This window comes from Corvus hawaiiensis, chromosome 9, assembly GCF_020740725.1.
Source record: "Corvus hawaiiensis isolate bCorHaw1 chromosome 9, bCorHaw1.pri.cur, whole genome shotgun sequence".
In the NCBI taxonomy this organism is placed as follows: Eukaryota; Metazoa; Chordata; class Aves; order Passeriformes; family Corvidae; genus Corvus; species Corvus hawaiiensis.
The window spans coordinates 14,048,262-14,068,683 of NC_063221.1; the positions used below are offsets into that span (position 1 = coordinate 14,048,262).

Below are 20,422 nucleotides of genomic sequence, written 5' to 3' on the forward strand. Positions count from 1 at the left end.
AGCAACCAAAGTTTCACAAGAGGATGCAAGAAACATCCCTGAAGACAGATACAGGACCAGCTGCTTCTATAGCATTAAGGGGGTTTTTCCCATCTGGTATATATTGCCTAAAGGTAGGCATAAGATTCAGTCTATCTTCCAAATCCATGGCATAGTCATAAGTCTAAAAGTCCCGTAATTTCATGACTCCTTTAAAAGTGCTGTCCCAATTACTTCCTGTGGAAAAGAGTTGCACAGTTTAATAAGACACTTTGTGAAGAGTGTTTCCTTTGATCAGTTTAAAATACTTCTCCTTTTTGTCTTCTTTTTTCTGAGTAATCTGTATCACCCTCTCTAAAACCTCTAGTGCAGTGTCACCTTTCATAAGCAATTATCAGTGCAGTACTTCCTATTCCAAAGGAAGTTCCATCATTTATTTACCTTAAGGGAGCTATAATGTTTCTTGGATTATTCTGCATCTTATTCTTTGCATTGTAATATTTTTGGGATATTGTTGTCTTAAGGTGACCTGGTCTGGCTGATAGCCATAGTTTCCAATCCCAAACACCAATTAAGTCAAAGAGAGGGTCTGCTCCTTACAGAAAACTAGTTTCTCATTCACCCCTCCCTTTTTTTCTTTTCCTCTGGATTAATTTTCTGACTGGATCAGGTCCTGAATTGAAAGTGCTGTAGAATCTCACACTTGTTTAGGCTAGTGCAACCAAGGCAGAGATGCTGATCATCAGGATGAAGACAGAGCCATCTCTCCCACTCTTGCATCAGTTGAAAGTGTCTGTGACCGATTACTCCTGCTAGCTGACCTTTATTTAACCATAGATGCACACTCAGCAGAAATTTTACTGCTCCTAGAACAGTGATTTTTAATTGCCTACTTATTAATAACTTCATCTAAATGGTCATTGTTCAACATGTCACAGAGAAAAATTTCCTGTAGGAAGTGGAAAGCAGTTGGCTGCTCTCTGGAAGACTTTGATATTTATAAAGCCTGACCTGGATTTTCCAACTAATTTGACTGAAAAATATTTTCCATTTCCCAGAACAGTTTTGGTGTATTTGATAACCACATTTAGGACTTCCTTTAGAGTATCCTTGATTGAAAAGATTATGCAAGTAAATCTGTATTCCCAGAAAGAGTTTAAGGTTGCCTTAACTTTCTTTTAAGTGTGAAGACCTGTACTGTAAAGATAAATGAGACCATCAGAGGTCACACAGGATGAAGAATTCAGCCCTTACAAAGGAAGATGTGATGATGGACTATATCTCTCCTACCATTGCCCTGCAGTGCTTTGCAGCCATATCCCTTTCCAGCTTATTGCAAATGGCATTTAGGATCAGCCATCCATAAATCACCAATATCACCAAAAACCTACGGAAGTATAGATTTGCTCACCTTGAAAACTTCTAAGAAGCTTTGATGTAGGGTAAGGTCAGAATATTTTGGTTTAATGAATAAGCATTGAGTAAAAGAGAAGTTTTCACTTCTTGTTCAGTATTAGTTACAGAAAACACCTCTTCTGCTCATTTCCTGTTTGAAAATTCTCACTTGTACATCCACTCTGGATTCCAGTCGTGTGACCATTTCAGTCACATCCCATGAACTCCAGTAAGTGCTTCCCTGTGTTACTGGTATAAAACCTCTTCAGTGGCTTCCACCTCAGCAACTGCATTAGCCAAGAGTCCAGCTGGGTGAAACAGTGGGACACCAGCACAAACCCAGGGCTGTGAGCTGCATCATGGTGGTTCAGTGTCCACTGCCCCTGGAGAAAGCCTGCAGTCTAGAACCTTTTGCTAAGGAACCCGGGAGCAGATACAGAGCTGCAGACGAATGTATGCTCTGAGTCGCTTTCAGCAGTTTTGTTGTATGAGTGATACATATTGATATGTCAGCATCTTCCCAGTATTGTTTTGAAACAGCAAGTTGGTTAAGAACACATTTTGTTCCTGTTGTCTTGTATTATGACTCACTTTCTCAACAATGAAAAATACCAAAACCCCTGAAACTTTGCGTCAAAATCCATGAGCTGAGAACATAAATCTGCAAATAGTTGCTGTTTGTCTTCCTACTCTCTTCTCATAAACAAATTTCTTGGGAAATTATTTTTCATGATACTCTAGAGTCAGCTGCTTTACACACATATTTGTGTAACATCAAAATTCATGTCAACCAACAGCAGTGCCTTTTTAGAGGAGTGTAACTACAATGTGATCTGCCAGCCATCCATGCAGCTATTTAATCCCCTGACCTAAATTTGGGTGTTTGTCGTCACCACCACCAACACTACTACTATTTGCTTCTAAGATTAAAGGGGGAAATAGTGTCTCTATCTGCATGGGGTTGTAAAGCTGTGCCAGAGTAGGTTTTGCTCTGTTTATTACTTCTGCTGAGGCAGAAGAGTGTTCTTCCTCATACAGTGGTAATTTTAGTGCAGGGTAGATAAAGCATATGTAGAAGTAAAATGCTGGGAAAGAGACCATTCTAAAATTTGAACACATTTTATTTAATCTTTTATTTCTGGGCTTTTGTGGATATTGCATATCTTGGTTTAACTGAAGATCAGTCTTACATTTACGTGAGAAAAATCAGTCTTGTTCTTTTCCTGCATGAAGTTGGGAAACCTCAGGAATCTCATGCAAGTAATTTTGTGAAATTTCTATCCCAGCTTCCCAGCAGTTTATATGCAGTCTTAGACATACTCTGAGGAACATTCTGCCACCTAAACAAGGAGTACTAAAAGAAAAATGCTCTTCTTTCAAAGATGTCTCTTGTTTATGGGCCAATAACTTATTTTGCTAAGGACTGAAAGGTAATTGCAAGACCTCACAAATCTCCATGTATACAGTGGGGATCCAGTTTTGCTAGAATGGTATTTGACTGACTTTCCTTTTTAGCTTACTTGAGCCATAACTCCCAGATAATTCATGCTGCCTACACATTAAATCTTACTTTGTCTAAGGCGGGTGAGCCAAGATCCTGCCAGGAGGAGTGACTCAGACATGGGGATAGCCAGGTTCCCATGCAAGTCTCCCTCCAGGCTCTGTGGGTGCAGCTGGCTCCAGGAACTTGACCATAAACGTAGGCTCAGCTACAGCATTATATGCACGAGCCTAATTTGCCTCAGTCTCATGTGGTTTAAATAACAAATTGTTTGAGGCAAAAAACTCCAACCCAGCTCTGTAGGAGGATGTGTCTCTCCTCTATTTATGCAGAAAAAACGTGAATCCCATGTTATAGCATTCCTTTTATTTCATAAGACATCACGAACCACCATTTCTGCAGCTGTCTCTGCAGAGAGAGGCTGGTGCTGCATTCATGGGAACTGAGCCTCTGCTCGTTTAAACTGTAGGAGGGGCTTACAGAGATGTCCTTGAACACTTTCTGCATCTCCAATTGTGGTTTTTAGGAAGTGAAGTGGTTTTACAAGGATCAAGGTTAACTGGAGCCAGACTGTACTTCTAAATCTGTAGTCTAACAATACTTTGATATTGTAACGCTTCTCTCAGTAGATGTGAATGTGAGAGGAAGGTGGGAAAAGGAAATGAGGGAAATGTAAAGTTGGAGAGAAGGTGAGAAATGCACATAAAGCAGGAAAGAAATGAACTTGAAAGCAGAATGTAGAAAATAAAAATAGAAGCAGAAAAGGAAATTTTAGAAAAACAAGACGTAAAAAAGACAATTAAAAAAAATTGTTTCTATTTGTCATAAGCACTTGGCTCAACTGCAACTGAGTCTGCAAGATGGAGACTGATAGTCTGCAGTGCAGGAAATGGGCATTGCTCACTTCTTCACAGACTCACATGCTACAACGAACTAATGAAAGAAAGAAAGAGAAGCTTAGACAAGTAGGGTAATTTAAACCCGCTAAGTGTCAGAAATTTTGTAATATGTCATGAGATCCTATGGAAAATTGTGCACTTTTTGCTGAGGTTTTCTTACCGTCTTCTGTTGAATTTTGTCCTTGTTTCACTTGCCCGTACCACCTGCTCAGGGGAGTGGTGGATCTTGGAAACAGCCTGCTTATGATTTACTAGAAACTTGAATTTCATGCAGTCAGATGTGGGAGAAGAAGCTTTAAGTAAAAATGGTTGGATGGTGGTGGCTGGCTCTGAGACTCAAATTCCTGGACAGTGGGAGCCCTGGTTTGTGCTCCCAGGCTCACTATGCAGCCCATGAGGAGTGGAGCAGGGAGGCATCGGAATTCTTGCAGGCTGCTACTGAGCCCTAAGTGGTATGTGGGTAACTTCAAAACTCAGTTCTTTCTGCAGGAATGTCATTCCTTCCATTTGTGGTCTTGTATTGTGGGGACCAACAGCCTTTTCATCAGAAAACCCCAGTAGTCATTTAACAGTCAGAACAGAGGTGGTAAAGTTTCCTTCTTTTCACAGTATGTGCATTAAAGTATCTCCCAGGAAGTAAAAGATCCAGGTGTCAACTTCTTCCTCTGCCAGAATGGGTTTAACTACCTTTCCCTCCAAATTACAACAATCCGTAGCTGTCCAATTTGCTGTGGGACAGAGTCTCTCCTTTTTTCCTGCATGATAACAAGGATGACTGGGGTGTTCATATGGAAGAAAGTTTCATTGATTCTGTTTCAGGATTTCTGTTTCATTGGATAAAACACCTAAATTCTGTCTAAATGTGGGCTTGGGCTTGACTCTTGACAGAATGGCAAGGCATTTGAATTGTGCTTATTTTACAGAGCACATATTAAATAATAAACAGGATACAGGAATCTGGCTTGCAGTCAGAGGACATAAATCTTGTCCTGGAGGTCACCATCCTATGAGACGGAAGCAAACAAATCTATCTAAAAGCACAGTTTAAAAACTTTTTGTGCTGACTGACCAAAGTATGTTAAAAGGAAGTTAGTTCAACATCACATTGACCTTTTCTCTATGAAGGTGGCTATCATTGATTCAGTGTCAGATTACCTTAATTTCTTACTGCAAGCACAAAGGGTTACTATATAAAGTATTTTGTTTAGTATATGAGTTTTGTACTATCTTAACCCATTCTAAATAGTCTATTTCATTGTTAATAATCAAATCTGTCTTCAGCTGTGCAGGTTCTACAACTGATTATAAAAAAAAAGAAGGCAAAAAAAAATAAACATGTCCTCAATTTCAGAGGAGATGAGCACACTGCAAGAATCATAAACTTCAGTGGAAATACAAGAAGCCACTTCTGGAAACAAGACTTCATACAGGTATGTAAATATTCCCAACTTTACCTGGGAGCAGGCTCTGTCCTATTGAAAGATATAAACTTCTAAACCAGTTAACTGATTTTCTCCAGAAGTCTGTCAAGTTTAAAAATTTTGCTCCAGTTGTAATTAATAAGATGAAAGAAATTAGCACATTTGAATGTTTCCATCAAATGGCTGCATAGGTCTTTTCCTTGCCCTTCAGCAAAATCAGCAGCTTAGACAGATTTTGTTGTTGTTCTTGTTGTTGTTTTTTGAAATAATTCCATTTCAGAAGTGAAAAACAGATAAAATAAAAATACAGAATTGAGAGTTATTTTTGAATGCTTTTGAGAACAGAGACTTGTACACTTTGGAATGGAAAGAGGAAAAACCCCAGCAGTGGTAATATTAAGAATCTTTCAGCTGAGAACTCAATGGTGTATAACAAAATCATTGGTAAAACTGAGGAACTGAAGTTCAAAGCCCAGAGCTATGATGTGGGAAGCAATAAAAAGATGAAAGCTTTGAATAGATAGAAGGCCCAAGATTTGCTGGTCTTTACAAAATGTAATTAATTTTTAAGTCCTATTTTGAGTTCATACAGTTCAGCTTAACTCAGAGAGTCTTTCTTTCTTTACCGTTTTACATCTGATAATTTGATTATGAAAATGAACTCTCCCACATAGCAGAGAATGCTAGCAATCCTGTTCTGATAAGAGATATTTATACAGCACCACCAAATCACTTAAACATAAGGGGGCCATGTGTTTATCCTCATGTCTGATGACGAGTCCACTGTAGCTATCTAAGATTTGTCAGCACATGTTGATATTCCCTGTTCAGTCAGGGCCAGTGCTTTCCAGTGCTGCTTCAGGGCAACAATTTTGACTTACTTGGATATTCTGTGCATTTAATTGCTGTGAATTGAGACTGTTTCTTTATGCTTGCAGCTTAGAACAGATAGGTGCTGATTGAGGACCTAATTTTAACCTATCTTTGATCAGGGAGAAAAGAAAAATCTAAGGAATCTTGAGAAACAGAGCAAGGGAAGAAAGGACTAACTTTTGTAAAAAGCAATGTAATTGGTAAATTTTCATGGCAGAAAGGTATATTGAGTGAGCATAAAATGTTTGCTGTAAAGTATTTCTTAGCAAGCCATTATGGCAAAGTAGAATTCAAAATCATAGTTGTCTGTGGAAAATTTGGGGGAGATGATGGTGGAATAAAAGTGATGGAAATTATGTTCAGACTCATGGCTTACTCTCCCCTCCTTTCTTTGCCAAATGATATAATCTAATAATCATTTTATTTATGTCTATAGCCCAAAATCCATCTTCAGTTAAATAAATGTAAATTCCCATAGTCATGGTTTCATCATATTAAAAGCAAATATTTGCTATTATATTGCAATGAAGCCTTGACTGCTGTTTCTAAAACACAGTATACTGGGATTTGTCTTAGTCTGCACAGACATTTTGTATAAGACCCCATTCTATTAAAAAGTGAATTCTTTATTCATCACATTTTTAAATGGAATGCAATACCAATATAAGAAAGAAGTAATGACTGTAAGCCTGACTGTTCTGATGCTACAAACATTAATAGCTGAGAAAATAAATGATCTCCTAGAGCATTTCTGGATTACAAGAGTTGCACAAACTTCAAGTCAGCTGGCATTGTATAAACTAATATAGTGCAGTGCATGTAAAATTCTGTTTCTAGAGAGGTTTCCAAATGAAAAAAAATCATTAAACCCCTTCACAAATTGTCTTTTTATACAGGAACAATTTATCAGGTAAGGATGGTCTTAAATAGCTAGAAAAATATCTCTGGAAGGAGAGAAATAAAAATAACATTAGATGTTTTCTGAGCTAATACTTGTTCTTTTTATGGATCTTTGAAAACTTGTATGGTGTGACAGAAAATGTCTAAAATTTAATCCTAAAAAAGTTTTATGAAAAGAAAAAGACTCAGTTATTATTTGAAAGTGTGATTTTCAAATAAGAGTTCCTTGTTCTAGCAGATGTCCTATCACTATGGGACCCCAAATACTTTGGATTTGGAAAGCATTGCACAGAAAGCCTCCTGGGCAGAGGAGAGGCAGCTGGGTGGGACAAAAAGTCACACAGCTTGTGTTGGGACCTTCTCCATATGCGCACTCCACAAGAGCTTTTAGCTTTTAAGTACACTTATCGGTAGGCTTCCTAAGCTTTGAACTCTGGTCTTCAAGGCAGTAGAAATCTGGGATTAAAACAAAAATTCTGGTTCTGCCCATGTTTATGCAAGTCTGTGTTCTCACTTGTTTTACCTGTCTTTCCTGACCTTTCTGCAGTCAAATATTAGGGAAGCACTTTTCAACTGATCTATTTTACTTGATTATTGGATATTGATGTTACTTCCTATTCTCTCCAATCACCAACAGATTTGACATCTGTGCTTGCAGTTACTTCTTTTGAATTCAAGATGTAGCTCTAATTTAAAAAAAATTTCTTCATTGTTCCCATTCTAAAGAATTTGTGTTGGCAATATTTTCCTACATGCACCTTTGTTTAGTGTAGTGCTTTATTTAACCAGTGGTTGATATCAGCATCGTCAGTTATAGATAACCTGTGCTGGAATATTTTAGAGAATTCTTCCACATTATGTTTCCACATCAGTTGCCAGACAGGGATTTCAGGATCATAGGATAAGGTGGGAAGGGATCACAGGAGGGCTCTGGTCAAAACTGCTGCACAATGCAGGCTGAGCCATGAGCTTAAGCTGTGTCAGTCAGGGCTTTGGCCAGTCTGAGCATCTCTCATTTCTGTTCCTCACCCTCTGCCACGGACCATGGGCCTGATTCCATCTCCTCCATCACCTCTGTGCAAGCACTGGCCATTTGCTGGCAGGTATCCAAACCCATCCCCTCCCCAGGCTGAGCGAGTCCCGTTCCCTCAGCCTCTCTTCACAGAGCTCCAGCCCCAGACCGACTTCACCACCGGTGTTCTCCTTGTATGGAGGGGCTCAAAACTGGATGAAGTATTCTCAGCATGGGCTAGAAAATAGTAAATGTGTCAGTAACATTTTAGTGACCAGAACGAGACATCTGGGCTCAGAAGACGAACAGTCACCAATTGATCTAAGGGCATGAGAGGAGAAAAGGTTCAAAAATATCCTTTTTGATAGTAACAGTCAGAACCAGAGTACAGTATTTCCTGGAGAAATTTTTGTAACTGGCTGCATATGATGCCCTTATTATTTATCTTTCAACTTCAGTCCCCACATACCTGAGTGCAGTGCCTCTGATCATTGCATTCATCCAAACACAATTCTCTCTCATGCAAGTACACTAGACACACAGTTTGAGAGGATTTATCCCATTTCCTTGGTACATAGAACTTCTGAGTCATTGCCACTACTTGTTTGAGCAGTACTAAATGTAAGCATCTTAGTTGTATCTATACACCCACACTGAAGTTTTTATATAAGATTCAAATGTGCCTGATTAACATAAGAAAACCCTGTGCATATTTGTGGAGCAGGTGCAAGCAATGTCTCATCTCTTCCTGAACAAAAGGTTAATACATTCTCACAAGTGACTTAATCCAACCTTATAGTTAAAAATTATGTGATTGTAAATGGATAAAAATGAAAATTAAAAAGCTTCAAGTAATGCAAAGTAAATATCAGTTAGTATTCAAAAAGGACAGGATGTTTAAAAGAAAAGTTACACCACTACTACCAACAACTAATTTGCACACATTGCATTAATTTTAAGAATTAATTATGCTGTAAAATTTAAGCTTAAGTACATACAGCACGTGCAATGTAGGAGTGTGATGTAACAAGGTCTGCAACCTGTGTTTTGACTTCTAGATTTAAAATCAAGTGAATTGAAAGTAATTGTAAACCTGGAGGATTTAAGTTTTATGGTGCAGAACCCCACTGAAAAGGGAAGGTAGGAACTTGGTAAATATGAATACCAGTAGTCTCAAATTCATTTTATGGTTTTTATCACCTCAGTTAACGTCTACATGTAATGAAGAGTAATTAATCATTATATATAGAAAAATAAGAGGAATTATAATAAATAAGGGGTTACCATGAGGTGATAGGATGTGAATTGGACCTGGGTAACAAAATTCTGTGTGGGTGTGTCTAAGTGTGTGTATGTGTGTAGCAGCAGGTAACAATTATTTGGGGAATTTAATCCCATCAAGGAGTAAAACTTGTTGTGGATGACTCCCATCTAGAGATTTTCTAATCCTGAGGAGAAAAAGGTTGCATGAATATCCTTATCAAATCAGCTCCAGGTTCTCCAGTGCAGGCAACACAGCAGGGATGGCATTAGGGCACAGACCTCACATTGACAAGGCGAGCAAGGAAGGAGCAGCTCTGCAGCCTCTCCTCTGCCCACTGCTGGCCCCTGAGGTCGGGTCACAGGAGTGAGGGCTGGGTATTTGACCAGGCCTGCCAGGAAACCACCAAGGACTGCCAGTTTTGAATGACAGCTGCTCTTTGTAACAGACTGGTGGAGCTCAGGGAGATGCAGCAAGAGGTGTCAGGGTTGCTGAGCTGCTCTTTACTGTACATTTACCAAGAGGAGGTTTATTTCTGGTATCCTGGGTTTTATTAATCTTTGTTAAAAATGAGTTGGCTGAGCATTTACATGCTTTTCTACGTCTGGAAGACAAAAATTGCACTTCAGTTTTTCAATGGAATTTTTTTGTTCGTCTGAATTTTATTTTGTGACTTTTAACTTTCATTGGTAACAAAATCTGCACATTTGAAAACCAAGTCAAGTATATTAATTTTCTGAATACTGGAAACAGGTAAAGATCCATTCAAATGTGGTTAATGAGAGCTTGTTTTCTTAAGCACAGACAGCAACTTCTCTGGGATTTTCTTTCAAGTTTTTTTTTTTTTAAATACATTCAGAATTCTTCAAAAAGGAAACATTGAAAATCATTAGCAGCACAGCAATGATAGCAACTCAGAGAGGGGGTCTTCAAAGGATGTTGACTGTCTGTGTCCCAAACATACTTCAGTGGGTGTCTATTGCCCCCTTCAGACTAGTCCCAGTACTAGAGAAAAATAATTAGCTGGAAATTAATAGCATTCCTTTCCTTTCCACTAAGGAAAAAACCCTAAGAAGAAAGATATTGTTAAGTAGATGGTTGGTGAACATTTTTTAGATATTAGCAAAGGTCTTTCTTGTTATTAGAAATGCACGGTAATGCAATTAACTTAATTAGTACAGCAAACAATACCTCAAGTTACGTCTTGAGCAGTTAGGTTCAAAAGTCACAATTGAGGAAAAATGGTCTCAGAGCAATGGCTGCAGGATGGGCTGGAAAACTTGGAAATCAATTCAAGCTTCCAGAGTGCATTTATACAGTTTTGGTTAAGTGATTCCAACTCTGTGATTCAGGTCTTCATATGGAAAAAAATATGCGCCCTATTTCTCCTCTTACTTTCCTTCTACTTCAGAAGAAGTTTTTGTAGCATGATCAAGGCCAGCCTGGTAGAAGGTCTTCTTTACTTAATCCCCAGATGGGGGATAACACACCTTGATTTCATATGCCTATACAAACTGTGTGTATTTACAGTGTTCCATGTCCATACACATAGACATCTGTGTCTATAAAGCACCCTAATCTCAGCTGAAATTAAGTACTCCCTTCAAAAAGAACAAACCACCACCTCAGTGAAAATGTAGCCTAAGTTAGTATGCTAAGTGACAGGGACAACTGTAGCTAGAAAATAAAATTGTATCATGAGGTTAGTACTTCGTGTCTGGGCTGTAATGTGGTACATGGATTTAGCTTGCCTGAGAAGGCTTTTTAAAATAGATGAAAAAAGAAGATATAAAAGATCATCTTACGCATTGAGTCTTCTCTCCCTAAGGAGAACAAGAAACTATGCTGCTGGAAAGTTATTTTGTATCCACCTTTCTCAAGCACAACCTGCTGAGATAACAGCACATATAAATACCAGCCTTTTATAGGGTGATACTGCTTTATTATTTAACCAAATGGCTAAGGAAGAACAGCAGTACAGATTTGATGGTGCATTTCATTCCATGTATCTCATAACATAAAGGTTTCCAGAGAATAAAACTTTTATTTTTTTAAAAGGGAAAGAAATACTGAACTGAAATAGTTATTTTCTACTTAGATAAAGCTGAGTTTTCAAAGCTTCTAACTGAAGGTCTTGCATACCTACAATATATTCTATTTGCTGTCCCGTTGCTACTCATTTTGCTGCTAATAGTAAAAAAAAAAATAAAGTTTTCATTTTTCACATGACAGGTTCTCACCATACCAAGGGAAATCCTGGCATCAACCTTCAAGTTAAATCACTCTGATGTGACAGAAGGCTCCTCCTCTTCAGGCAGATTATACATCCATTGAAGTGTAGTGCAATACATCACTGAGGTATGTTGAGTGTTTGGCAGCTTGCTGCCTTTTTTTTTTTTAACCCTATAAGTTTGGGTTTATCATCCCCATTCCTTGGCACTCAATGATGTAGGTATCATTATTGGGGTCTTCCTCTTCTGACTTTGTCACAGTAAATTTGGCCTAAAAGAGGATTAGAAATGTATCACTAATTAAGTTATCACACACAGCAGTTTAAATATTCAATATCTGATGTCCAATAATTGTATTGCCATGTGTTTATGTATATTACAGCTTTGACAGATTTAATTCAAAAAAACATTTAAATAAAAGTGGTAAAATTATCTAATCATTCTAAAAGCTTTTAACTCCAGAGTATGCTCACTTTCTACAGGAAAACTACCAGTTAATACTATAGCAATTGTTTTATCAATGCTTGTCCTCCATGATCAAGTTCAGCTCACTGCCTGATGAACTGTACATTGCCAGGTTACAGGAAAACAACTGATAGGTAAAACTTCCTGAAATTTTGGACTCACCTTTGTTAGCTGCTCTGCAAAGTGTATAGCTGTTTGAGTATGAAGTGTAATTGGTCCACTTTTCACTCTAGATACGCCCTTTGCTAGTGCCATAAAAATGATCAGCTGAAAGGGAGGGAAAGGTAATTATGAAGCCATTCTTCAGATTCTAGGAATTTACTGATTAAAAACAACCCAACCAAAACATGCAAAATGTCTGTAGATATAAAAATTTGGTTTTCCAAGTTTCATAAAAGTTCATGAAGCTGAGTTTGAAGAGTGATCCAAGCTCCAGAAGTTTGGAGATTACTACTGTAATGCCTGTTACAGAAGAGCTACTTTTCCACAGTGGAGACTGCCCCTGAATTCCTATTACTGAATTCTTGTTACTGAATTCCTGTCACTACATTTAACTTTGCTCTCCCTCACTGTATTGCCCCAAAATTCCCCAAAGTCACGTCAGACTCCAGATTAGTAGATTACCTATATGGAGAGAAACTTGGGAAGAGGTACTTTAATTCTAACACTTCCTGATCACATATTCACCAGACAGACACCTAGAAACCTCTGATTTGACTTACAAACATCATCATGACAAGAATACTGTAAGGTGTGATGTAACTCTGTACAGTTCCCATACACAGCAACTCTGGCTGTGGCTTGTTCCCACCAATTGTACTTGCATGCTTTGAAAAAAGTAGGATGAGTCCAACACCTACATACTGACTATACTACACAATACCAACGTGAGCCCAGGATTTTACAGCTAAGAGGTAACATCATCCTAACTAAACCAGCCCAAGATCCTTATCAGGCTAAGATAAGGCAGTGGAGGGCCTTCATTCTCAAATGCAGTTAGGTGACCAAGATAATCAGGAGCACATCCTAGATAGCCTCTAATACCTTTCCTTAGTATCATTCTATATATATAAGCAGGGAGCTATTATCACTGTACTACAGGGAATGCCAAATAGAAACAAATTCCTGCGTCTTTTTCCATTCTTACTGAGGGTTAGAAAACGGGAAAAATTTGAGGGTGTTGTGCAAAGCCAACAGCACTTGTGGTTCATAAGAACTGTATGTGATTTGCTAATCCTTGTGATGTTGTGACTACACATCTCTGAGACTTCTAACATCTTGTTCCTTCCCTGTTCAGATCTATATTGTTTACAAGTAAAGCAGTCATGTTCTTGCTACCTCAACTTCATGGAAACAAATATATGAACCTTACTTGGTCTTGCAGAGAATCATCCACAGTTCCACCATGTTTAAGATTCTGAAGCAGCCTCTCAGCTGCTTCAATGCCAACCTTGTCAGAATTCTTTCCTAACAGAGAAATTAGAAAGCTGAAAATTACTATTTAAAGTTTTAAAAATACAAAAGAAAAAAAGCCCCATGAAATTATCAACTTTTTAAACCTTATTTTCATGCTCTTGCCTCAAATGTCTGCTAAAAAAAAACCCCTTCCCATCTTATGCTCATATACAGTTCATACTTCCTAAGCAGTGGAAAGAAAGTAGCCTCATTTAGTCAGAAAAACATTTGATTCAAATAATTTAAAACAAAGATCACTTCTATTCATTTTAATCAAGATTCACTCTTGAGCAAAAACTTCCCATGTAAAACACAAAGTCTATGTTCTTAAAGTTCACAAATATTTCCAGTGATTCTCCAGAGATCCTTAACATTCCATTCTGATAAAAGGTAAAGTTAACAGTTTTGTAATTTTTATAAATTTCCATTTACTATGCTTTAAATCTGCTCACTTCTGCTGTCCTTTATTACCAAACAACATACATTTAAAAATGCAACATTCAAAGCATCAGATCTTTAAACAGATGATATCTCAGATTCTTATTTGCTACTGGTATATTCAGTTAAGTCTCAAAGAATTAATGGAATTCTTACCTCTCTTGCCAAGTGATGATCCAGCTAACAAACAACCTGTTGAGGTCTCTGCAACAATGCTACGCAAAAAAAAAAAAAAAAAAAGAACAAAATCACTCATATTACAGTTTATTTATCAGAAACGTAATCAAGATCTAGCTAATCAATCAGCAAGATTAGAGTGATCAATAGAAAGCTTGGAGTCATCTTACATTATTCCACTTCCAGTCCCAACGGCTTGATCATCAGGTTCTCTGACAGGGTGAATGTTAATGTAAAGATCTCTGATTTCTCTTCTGATGCATCTCACTGCTGCTGCTGACATGTCTTTTGCCAGCTAACAAGACAAGACATAAACCCAGTAATTAGGTTATGTAACTATAGCAATACTTTTTCCTCATAAATCTAATTATTACAGTTAATACCCAAATAAAGGGGCTACTTTATTAACTAGAAAAACAAAGAATTTTTATAAAACCCCTACAAGCAAGAACTGAACATGATTTTTTTCTGACAGTTTTTCTACAAAATTAAGGTAACATTAAATGCTGTACAAATTACAGTTATAGAAATGTATGTAGAAACTTCAGTCTCAATAGAAATTCAAGAACTTTTCTTCATTTATAGATAAAAAGATTTGATTTTAGTCTTACCCCAAAACATTAGAGTCTAAAAAATACTCACCCCAAAACCAACTGCAAAAACCCCACCCCACAACTGTTATGTACAGAATACACTCTGTAAGAGCGAATACATAAAATAACAATTTTAAATGACAGGCAAGTGGGGACATATGAAGCTTATCCCATTCCTGTGATCTAATCATAGCTATATTCATAGGTTTGGAGATTTTAAGACCAAAACAAGCAATCCACAGCTCTTCAAAAAGTAATTAAGGTTCTCTTCTTCCTTCCTCTACTAATTCCTAGCCTGTTTGTGAGAAGGAACCCTAAGAAGATCCCACCACTCAGGACAGAAAGAATACAAAGGAGATATAAAGGAGAAAATTTCTCTCCTTTTTATTTTTGGCTATACCCACCCTTAACCTGTTCCAATACCCTTAGCAGTGGTTGAAAAACTTGTTGTAATCTGGCCTCCACCTATTAACAGTGTCCACCATCTATGAACAAGGGCCCTAATTTCAGATTTAAAATAATTCCCATGAACAATACATAAATCAGGTAGGAGATACCCCTCAATATATGCTAAAGACTTTTGAATAGTCCTATGAAGGATCATGAGGATACTATTCTCATTTCCTGTTTTAGCTTTACACTGCTGTGCAATGAACGAATTTTAGATATGTCCAATATAATATTCTACAGCCTGAACAATTGAAACCATTTAATAAGGTTGCTTATCTTGTGTAAGAGTGCAGAAAACAGGGGAGTAGAGGAATGTTAAGCAGATTACATGCAATTTTATATAGCATACAAAGTTGGATACTACCAGAGCTGTTATCAGCACTTACTTTGATAGGCAGTGCTCCAGCAACAAATGCCCTTCCATATATCTTTGTCACTGTGCCACGTTCTGTTAAGTTTATTGGGCTCAGCTCTTTGACTGGAGACATCTGGACCACAACTTCACCACCTCCTTGAGGATAGTAGCCCCTTTTTAGAAACAGTAATCAGATATAACTAAATGCAATGATCACAAGGAAACTAAGAAAAGGGCCAGAAGACTCTTTGTATATTTCACTATACATTTTTATGTTCCTGGTTATCGTACATACAAATTTTCTTGATGTGTGCCTTAGAAACCCTTATAATGGAATTAGGTTCTCTAACAGTAATCCTTTGTAATGCACATCTTATTAACTTCCTAACACTAACCTACCAGGCACCTCAAAAAAAAGCTCAGTAATGCACTGCCTGTCCAGCATGTGCTCCTCTCAGGGGAGCCAACGGGAAACATTACACAGCAGCTGTAGACTCAGCATGGAAAAAATAAGACAGGAAGGAATCACATCCCATTCATCATACGGTGACAGTACACACAGGGGCAGCTAATGCAGATTAGTTCATGTATTATAATTTCATCGCTCAGTTTGATTGAGAGCACCTTGTGTGTGCCCCTGAGCTCACACATACGTTCAGTAAGGCCCAGCTCTGCTGCACATCTCCACAACTCACCTCCTTTTTATATCACAATTAAATGTGAAATTGAACTTTTCAACTATTGGCTTGAACACCTGAAAAATAAACACATATAAAAACACAGAGTGAATTTATTTTGCATTGATAATCTCCCACTCTTTAATGCAATCTTATTTTTAAAAAAAATCAACACAAAAATCTCAGTTACATTATTAAAAAAACCAATAGCCAGTCTCATCCATATAGCTTATTTGACATTCCTCATATTTCATTCTCAATGTCACTTTGTGTAAAAGGATTTTCTTATGGAAAACAGAAGAGTAATTCACAGCACTTCTAGAATAAAGAATACATTTTAAGTGAAATTTTCTGTAGTAATTAAAACCAAAGAGACCATTTGCTGTTTCAGGAAATTCCATGAAACATTGGTTGCTCTCTACACCCAGTACACTAATAGTGTTATATTCCCATGCCTAATTCCATAATCACAAATAGACTTGCAGTAAGAGCAACAGAGAACAGCAGTTACGTTGCACACATATTCATGGAAGATGCACTAAGGCAAAGGAATTTCTCCCTACCATGACTGTGTAGTCTATCTGAGGAGCCATCTCCGCATTAGTCCCACCTTTTAAATGGAGCTCTGATGGGGAAGCAGCAAACAGCACACAGGGCATTGCTACCTGCATCAGTAGACACACACTCCTAAAAGCAATTACAAGATACTCAAATGTCATACACTCACAATCCATAGAATTCCATAGAATCATTATATATCAAAGGCAAATGACTTTCCAGAGTGTTTACTTCTGCATTTTATTTTCAAAATTATCTATAAACTTATTAGTCTTAAAAAAAAATAATTTAAAACTTCATGTCCTTAGCAAGCCTAAATACGAAAGTTTTCATTTCACAATAATTGCATCTTTAATAGTTCTGTTTGAAATAAAAGTTTTATGTATCTTACTTAGTATACTGATGGGACCATGAAAACTGCGGGTTTAGGTAGCAGAAAAGGCTTAGGCAGCAGTAACATTTTAATACTTATTCAATAACAAAATAATTCTAAAAGCTACAAAATTGCTTAGGAGCTGGTCAGCACAAGAGAGCTCAGGGGCATAGAGAATATGCTTTTAAATACAAGATTCCTCTATCACTGAATCTCTCCACATATCACAGAGATAAAAAAACTTCCAAAATAAGTTTTGCAAAAGTGAAAGTTTGTTTGGCAAAACAAAACAGTTATCTCATAGGGGTTTCAAACATAATTTTGAATAATAAAAACAGTAATCACCACAGAACTGAAGATAAACATGGGTTTGTTTTCTTAAGTAACTCTCAAATATTTGTGAACCATAGTGTGTCTCTTTTTTTCTTGTGCTTAATGATTAATTCTACTGCATTGTTCCTTACGCAAGCTCTTTTGTGCTAAGTAAAAGGCATCAACTTAGTTGTTCATACTACTGCAGCTCAGAAAAATATTTCTTAACTTAAAGAAAATTTTAACTTATGCCTGCTCTGGCTTATGCTTCCAAACAGCTGTTCCAAACAACACCAGCCTTCCACAGCTCAGCCCACTTGGTCAGTTTTGCAACAGATTCCAAGAACAAAGGGCCCAACACAGAAATATGGAAGAAACAGATAGAAAGGATCGTGGATGAAATATGTTCCCAGTTCCAAAAGTATAACACGCTGTGCCACTATGAGTGTAAGTAAAATGTCAAAATTTACCTTATTATATGGTGATGATTTCAGACCTCATGGATGTGAGGTATTTATCAAATTTAATGCATTTGGTCCAATATGTAACATACTAAGGTGAGAAATTAACACCTAAAGTTTTAAATACATGGGCAGCTGCTTTTTGCATAACATGGACCAAGTGTTCAGCTTTTAAATCAATCACACTTTTAAACTTTGCACGTACTTCATGCATATCCTGCCTATACTACAGGTTCTTTGGTCACATAAATCTGGCTCAGGCAGCACATATCCTGGGTCATTACCAAAGCATAAATGTTCTTATCCCCCCCACCCCCCCATTTATTGTGATAATTTTAAAGTTATCAGAAGCTGTGTACAAAGACATACCCTGCTGTTTTTGTATCTGCTATGTGGGTTCCACCTTTGATCTTCCCAGGAGTGAAGGTTATTTCTGTTGAGCCAATTTCTCCACCATTCAGCTTCCCATCACACAGATCTCGAACAATCTCCAATCCAGACAGATGCTGAGGTCTTAGAATGACAATACAAAGTTAAAGATACATGCAGGTAGACTACATGCTCATGCTACATTAAAAGAACCAGTAAACACCAACTAAGAAAAACTACAATTGCAAATTTCGATCAGACAAGGATCAGAAATTCACTCTGGTTGCTACAGTACTTCTCCTGAGTTGACAGGAGCCAAAGGAGCAGCATTCAGGCCATTCTGGAATACGCAGGATTCTGGTATCTTTTCCACTAGAATGGGTCCAGACAGATAGATGAGATGCAGGAGCAGTTGCTCGTCCTAATGTGATAAATGCGTGGACAGAAATGCAGGGGGATAATGATGGCAATACTGGCTGAGCCAGAATCGGTTGCAGCGCTACAAGAGACTTAACAGGTTTTCTATGTACCTGCCTTGTGCTTGTTTCCATTAGTTAGGGTAATTTAAATAGGAAATACACCAGCTCTTCTTAACACTGGAAATACACTAACTGTAGCAACACTAGGATATGCACTAGCTGTTCTTAACGCTGTACGCTCGGTAAGCTATGTTTTGCTCAGGCATTACATGACTGTATTTCGTGTTTCAAACCGTGTTCTTCTTAGCATCTTCAGAACCATTTTCGAGGCGGCGGCCGGGCCCTCACCTGCCCCGGCTGCAGCCCGAGGCGGGAGCCGCTGAAGGCACTGGCGAAGGAACCCAGCCCGGTTCATGCCCCAGCGTTCCCACTCATTCCTTGTGAGCCACAGACGGGATTTTCTGGTAAAAAGGCTCTTTTAAAGCAATGGAAACACAGCGGTTTCAGACGAGAGCAGTCGAGGCCTTGAGCGGCCGTGTCCCGGCCCCGGAGGGCGCCACACGCCGTAAGTGACCGGCTGAGCGGCCCGGGACCGCCCGGGGAGGGTCTCACCTGAGGCCGGGCTGGCTCCGCCCGGCGCGGATCCGGCGCACCCGCAGCGGCAGCCCCAGCAGGCAGCTCAGCGCCGTGGACACCCGCAGGATCTGCCCGCCCTGCACGGAGAAACGGCGCTCGTCAGGCGCTACGGCACTTCCCGCCCACCCGGCCAGCCCTTACCGCTGCCCGGGGCCAGGTAAGCCGCGGCCCGCTGGCTCTCACCCCCTCCATGATCCCGCCATCTATCTCCACCATGTCCCCGTCCATGGCTGGCGGGGAGCGGCCGCGTCGATGGGATCCCGGCGGGGTCCTAAACACGGCGAGCCCTCGGCGAAGCAGCCCCAGCTCAAAGAGCGCTTGACGATGCAGGCACGCCCGGGATGCTCGGGTGCCGGGGCTGGGGGCGGGCGGCGGTGCCGGGCAGGCGCAGAGCAGAGGCACCGCCCCGCCGGGGCGGCTCCGCCGCAGGGAGGAGCAGCCGCCGGGCCCCGGCGGCCGGGCAGCGGGGCGGTACGGAGCGCGTCCCGGCGTTCTGCAGGAGGCAGTGCCTTTCCCCTGTTCTGCACGGTGCGCGGAGCACGGGGACCGGACAACAGAGGCACTTAGGAGGTCACAGCCATGGGTGCAGCGCTGCCGCCGGAGCAGAGCGGCCGGATTGCTGCCCTTCCCCGTTAAAAGCGAGTTTTCCTCAGAATCACAGAATGAATTAGGTTGTAAAAGACTCCTGTGCGAATACCACAATGTCAACCAGACCATGGCACTAAGTACCACGTCCAGTCTTTTCCTTAAACACCTCCAGGGTTGGTAACTCCACCACTACCCTGGGCAGCCCGTTCCAATGTCTAATCACCCTTTCTATGAAGAGATTCTTCCTACTAATGTTCAAAGTAAACCTCCCCTGGCGCCTCTTAAGACTATGTCCTGTCGCTTGTCACCTGGGAGACCAGGTCGACCCTCACCTGGCTACAACCTCCTTTCAGGTAGAACCACAGACACGGGCGTGTTGGTCTGGCAGGCGCGCTCAGGACTTTATTACACGTGTATCGGGAATGGCCGGGCCCTTCGCGCTGCCCCTCCCGCTAGTGCGGCTCGGGGAAGCCTCACGCCCTGCACCGCCACCAGCGGCTCTGCTCCGGGAGCCCCCGCACAGGGGGACGCTCTCCCGGTCCCTCCCGTGGGCGTGTGCGGGCCCCGAGCGCCGCCCGGCCCGCGGCCCCCGCCCGCTCCCGGTTGGCTGTGCCGGCGCGGCCG

At 39.9% G+C, this 20,422-nt stretch overlaps 1 protein-coding gene across 1 annotated transcript; it reads right to left on the minus strand.

The window, feature by feature from the left end:
- Nucleotides 1-11,161: 11,161 nt before the first annotated feature.
- Nucleotides 11,162-19,593, minus strand: RTCA (RNA 3'-terminal phosphate cyclase). Its single transcript, XM_048313282.1, has 11 exons — nt 19,394-19,593; nt 19,187-19,287; nt 18,156-18,299; nt 16,646-16,769; nt 16,101-16,159; nt 15,437-15,578; nt 14,178-14,302; nt 13,987-14,045; nt 13,310-13,404; nt 12,100-12,204; nt 11,162-11,743 (listed from the first exon to the last, which is right to left on the minus strand). The coding sequence occupies exons 1-11, from the start codon at nt 19,436-19,438 to the stop codon at nt 11,645-11,647; spliced, it is 1,098 nt and encodes a 365-aa protein (XP_048169239.1). The 5' UTR covers nt 19,439-19,593; the 3' UTR covers nt 11,162-11,644.
- Nucleotides 19,594-20,422: the final 829 nt, after the last annotated feature.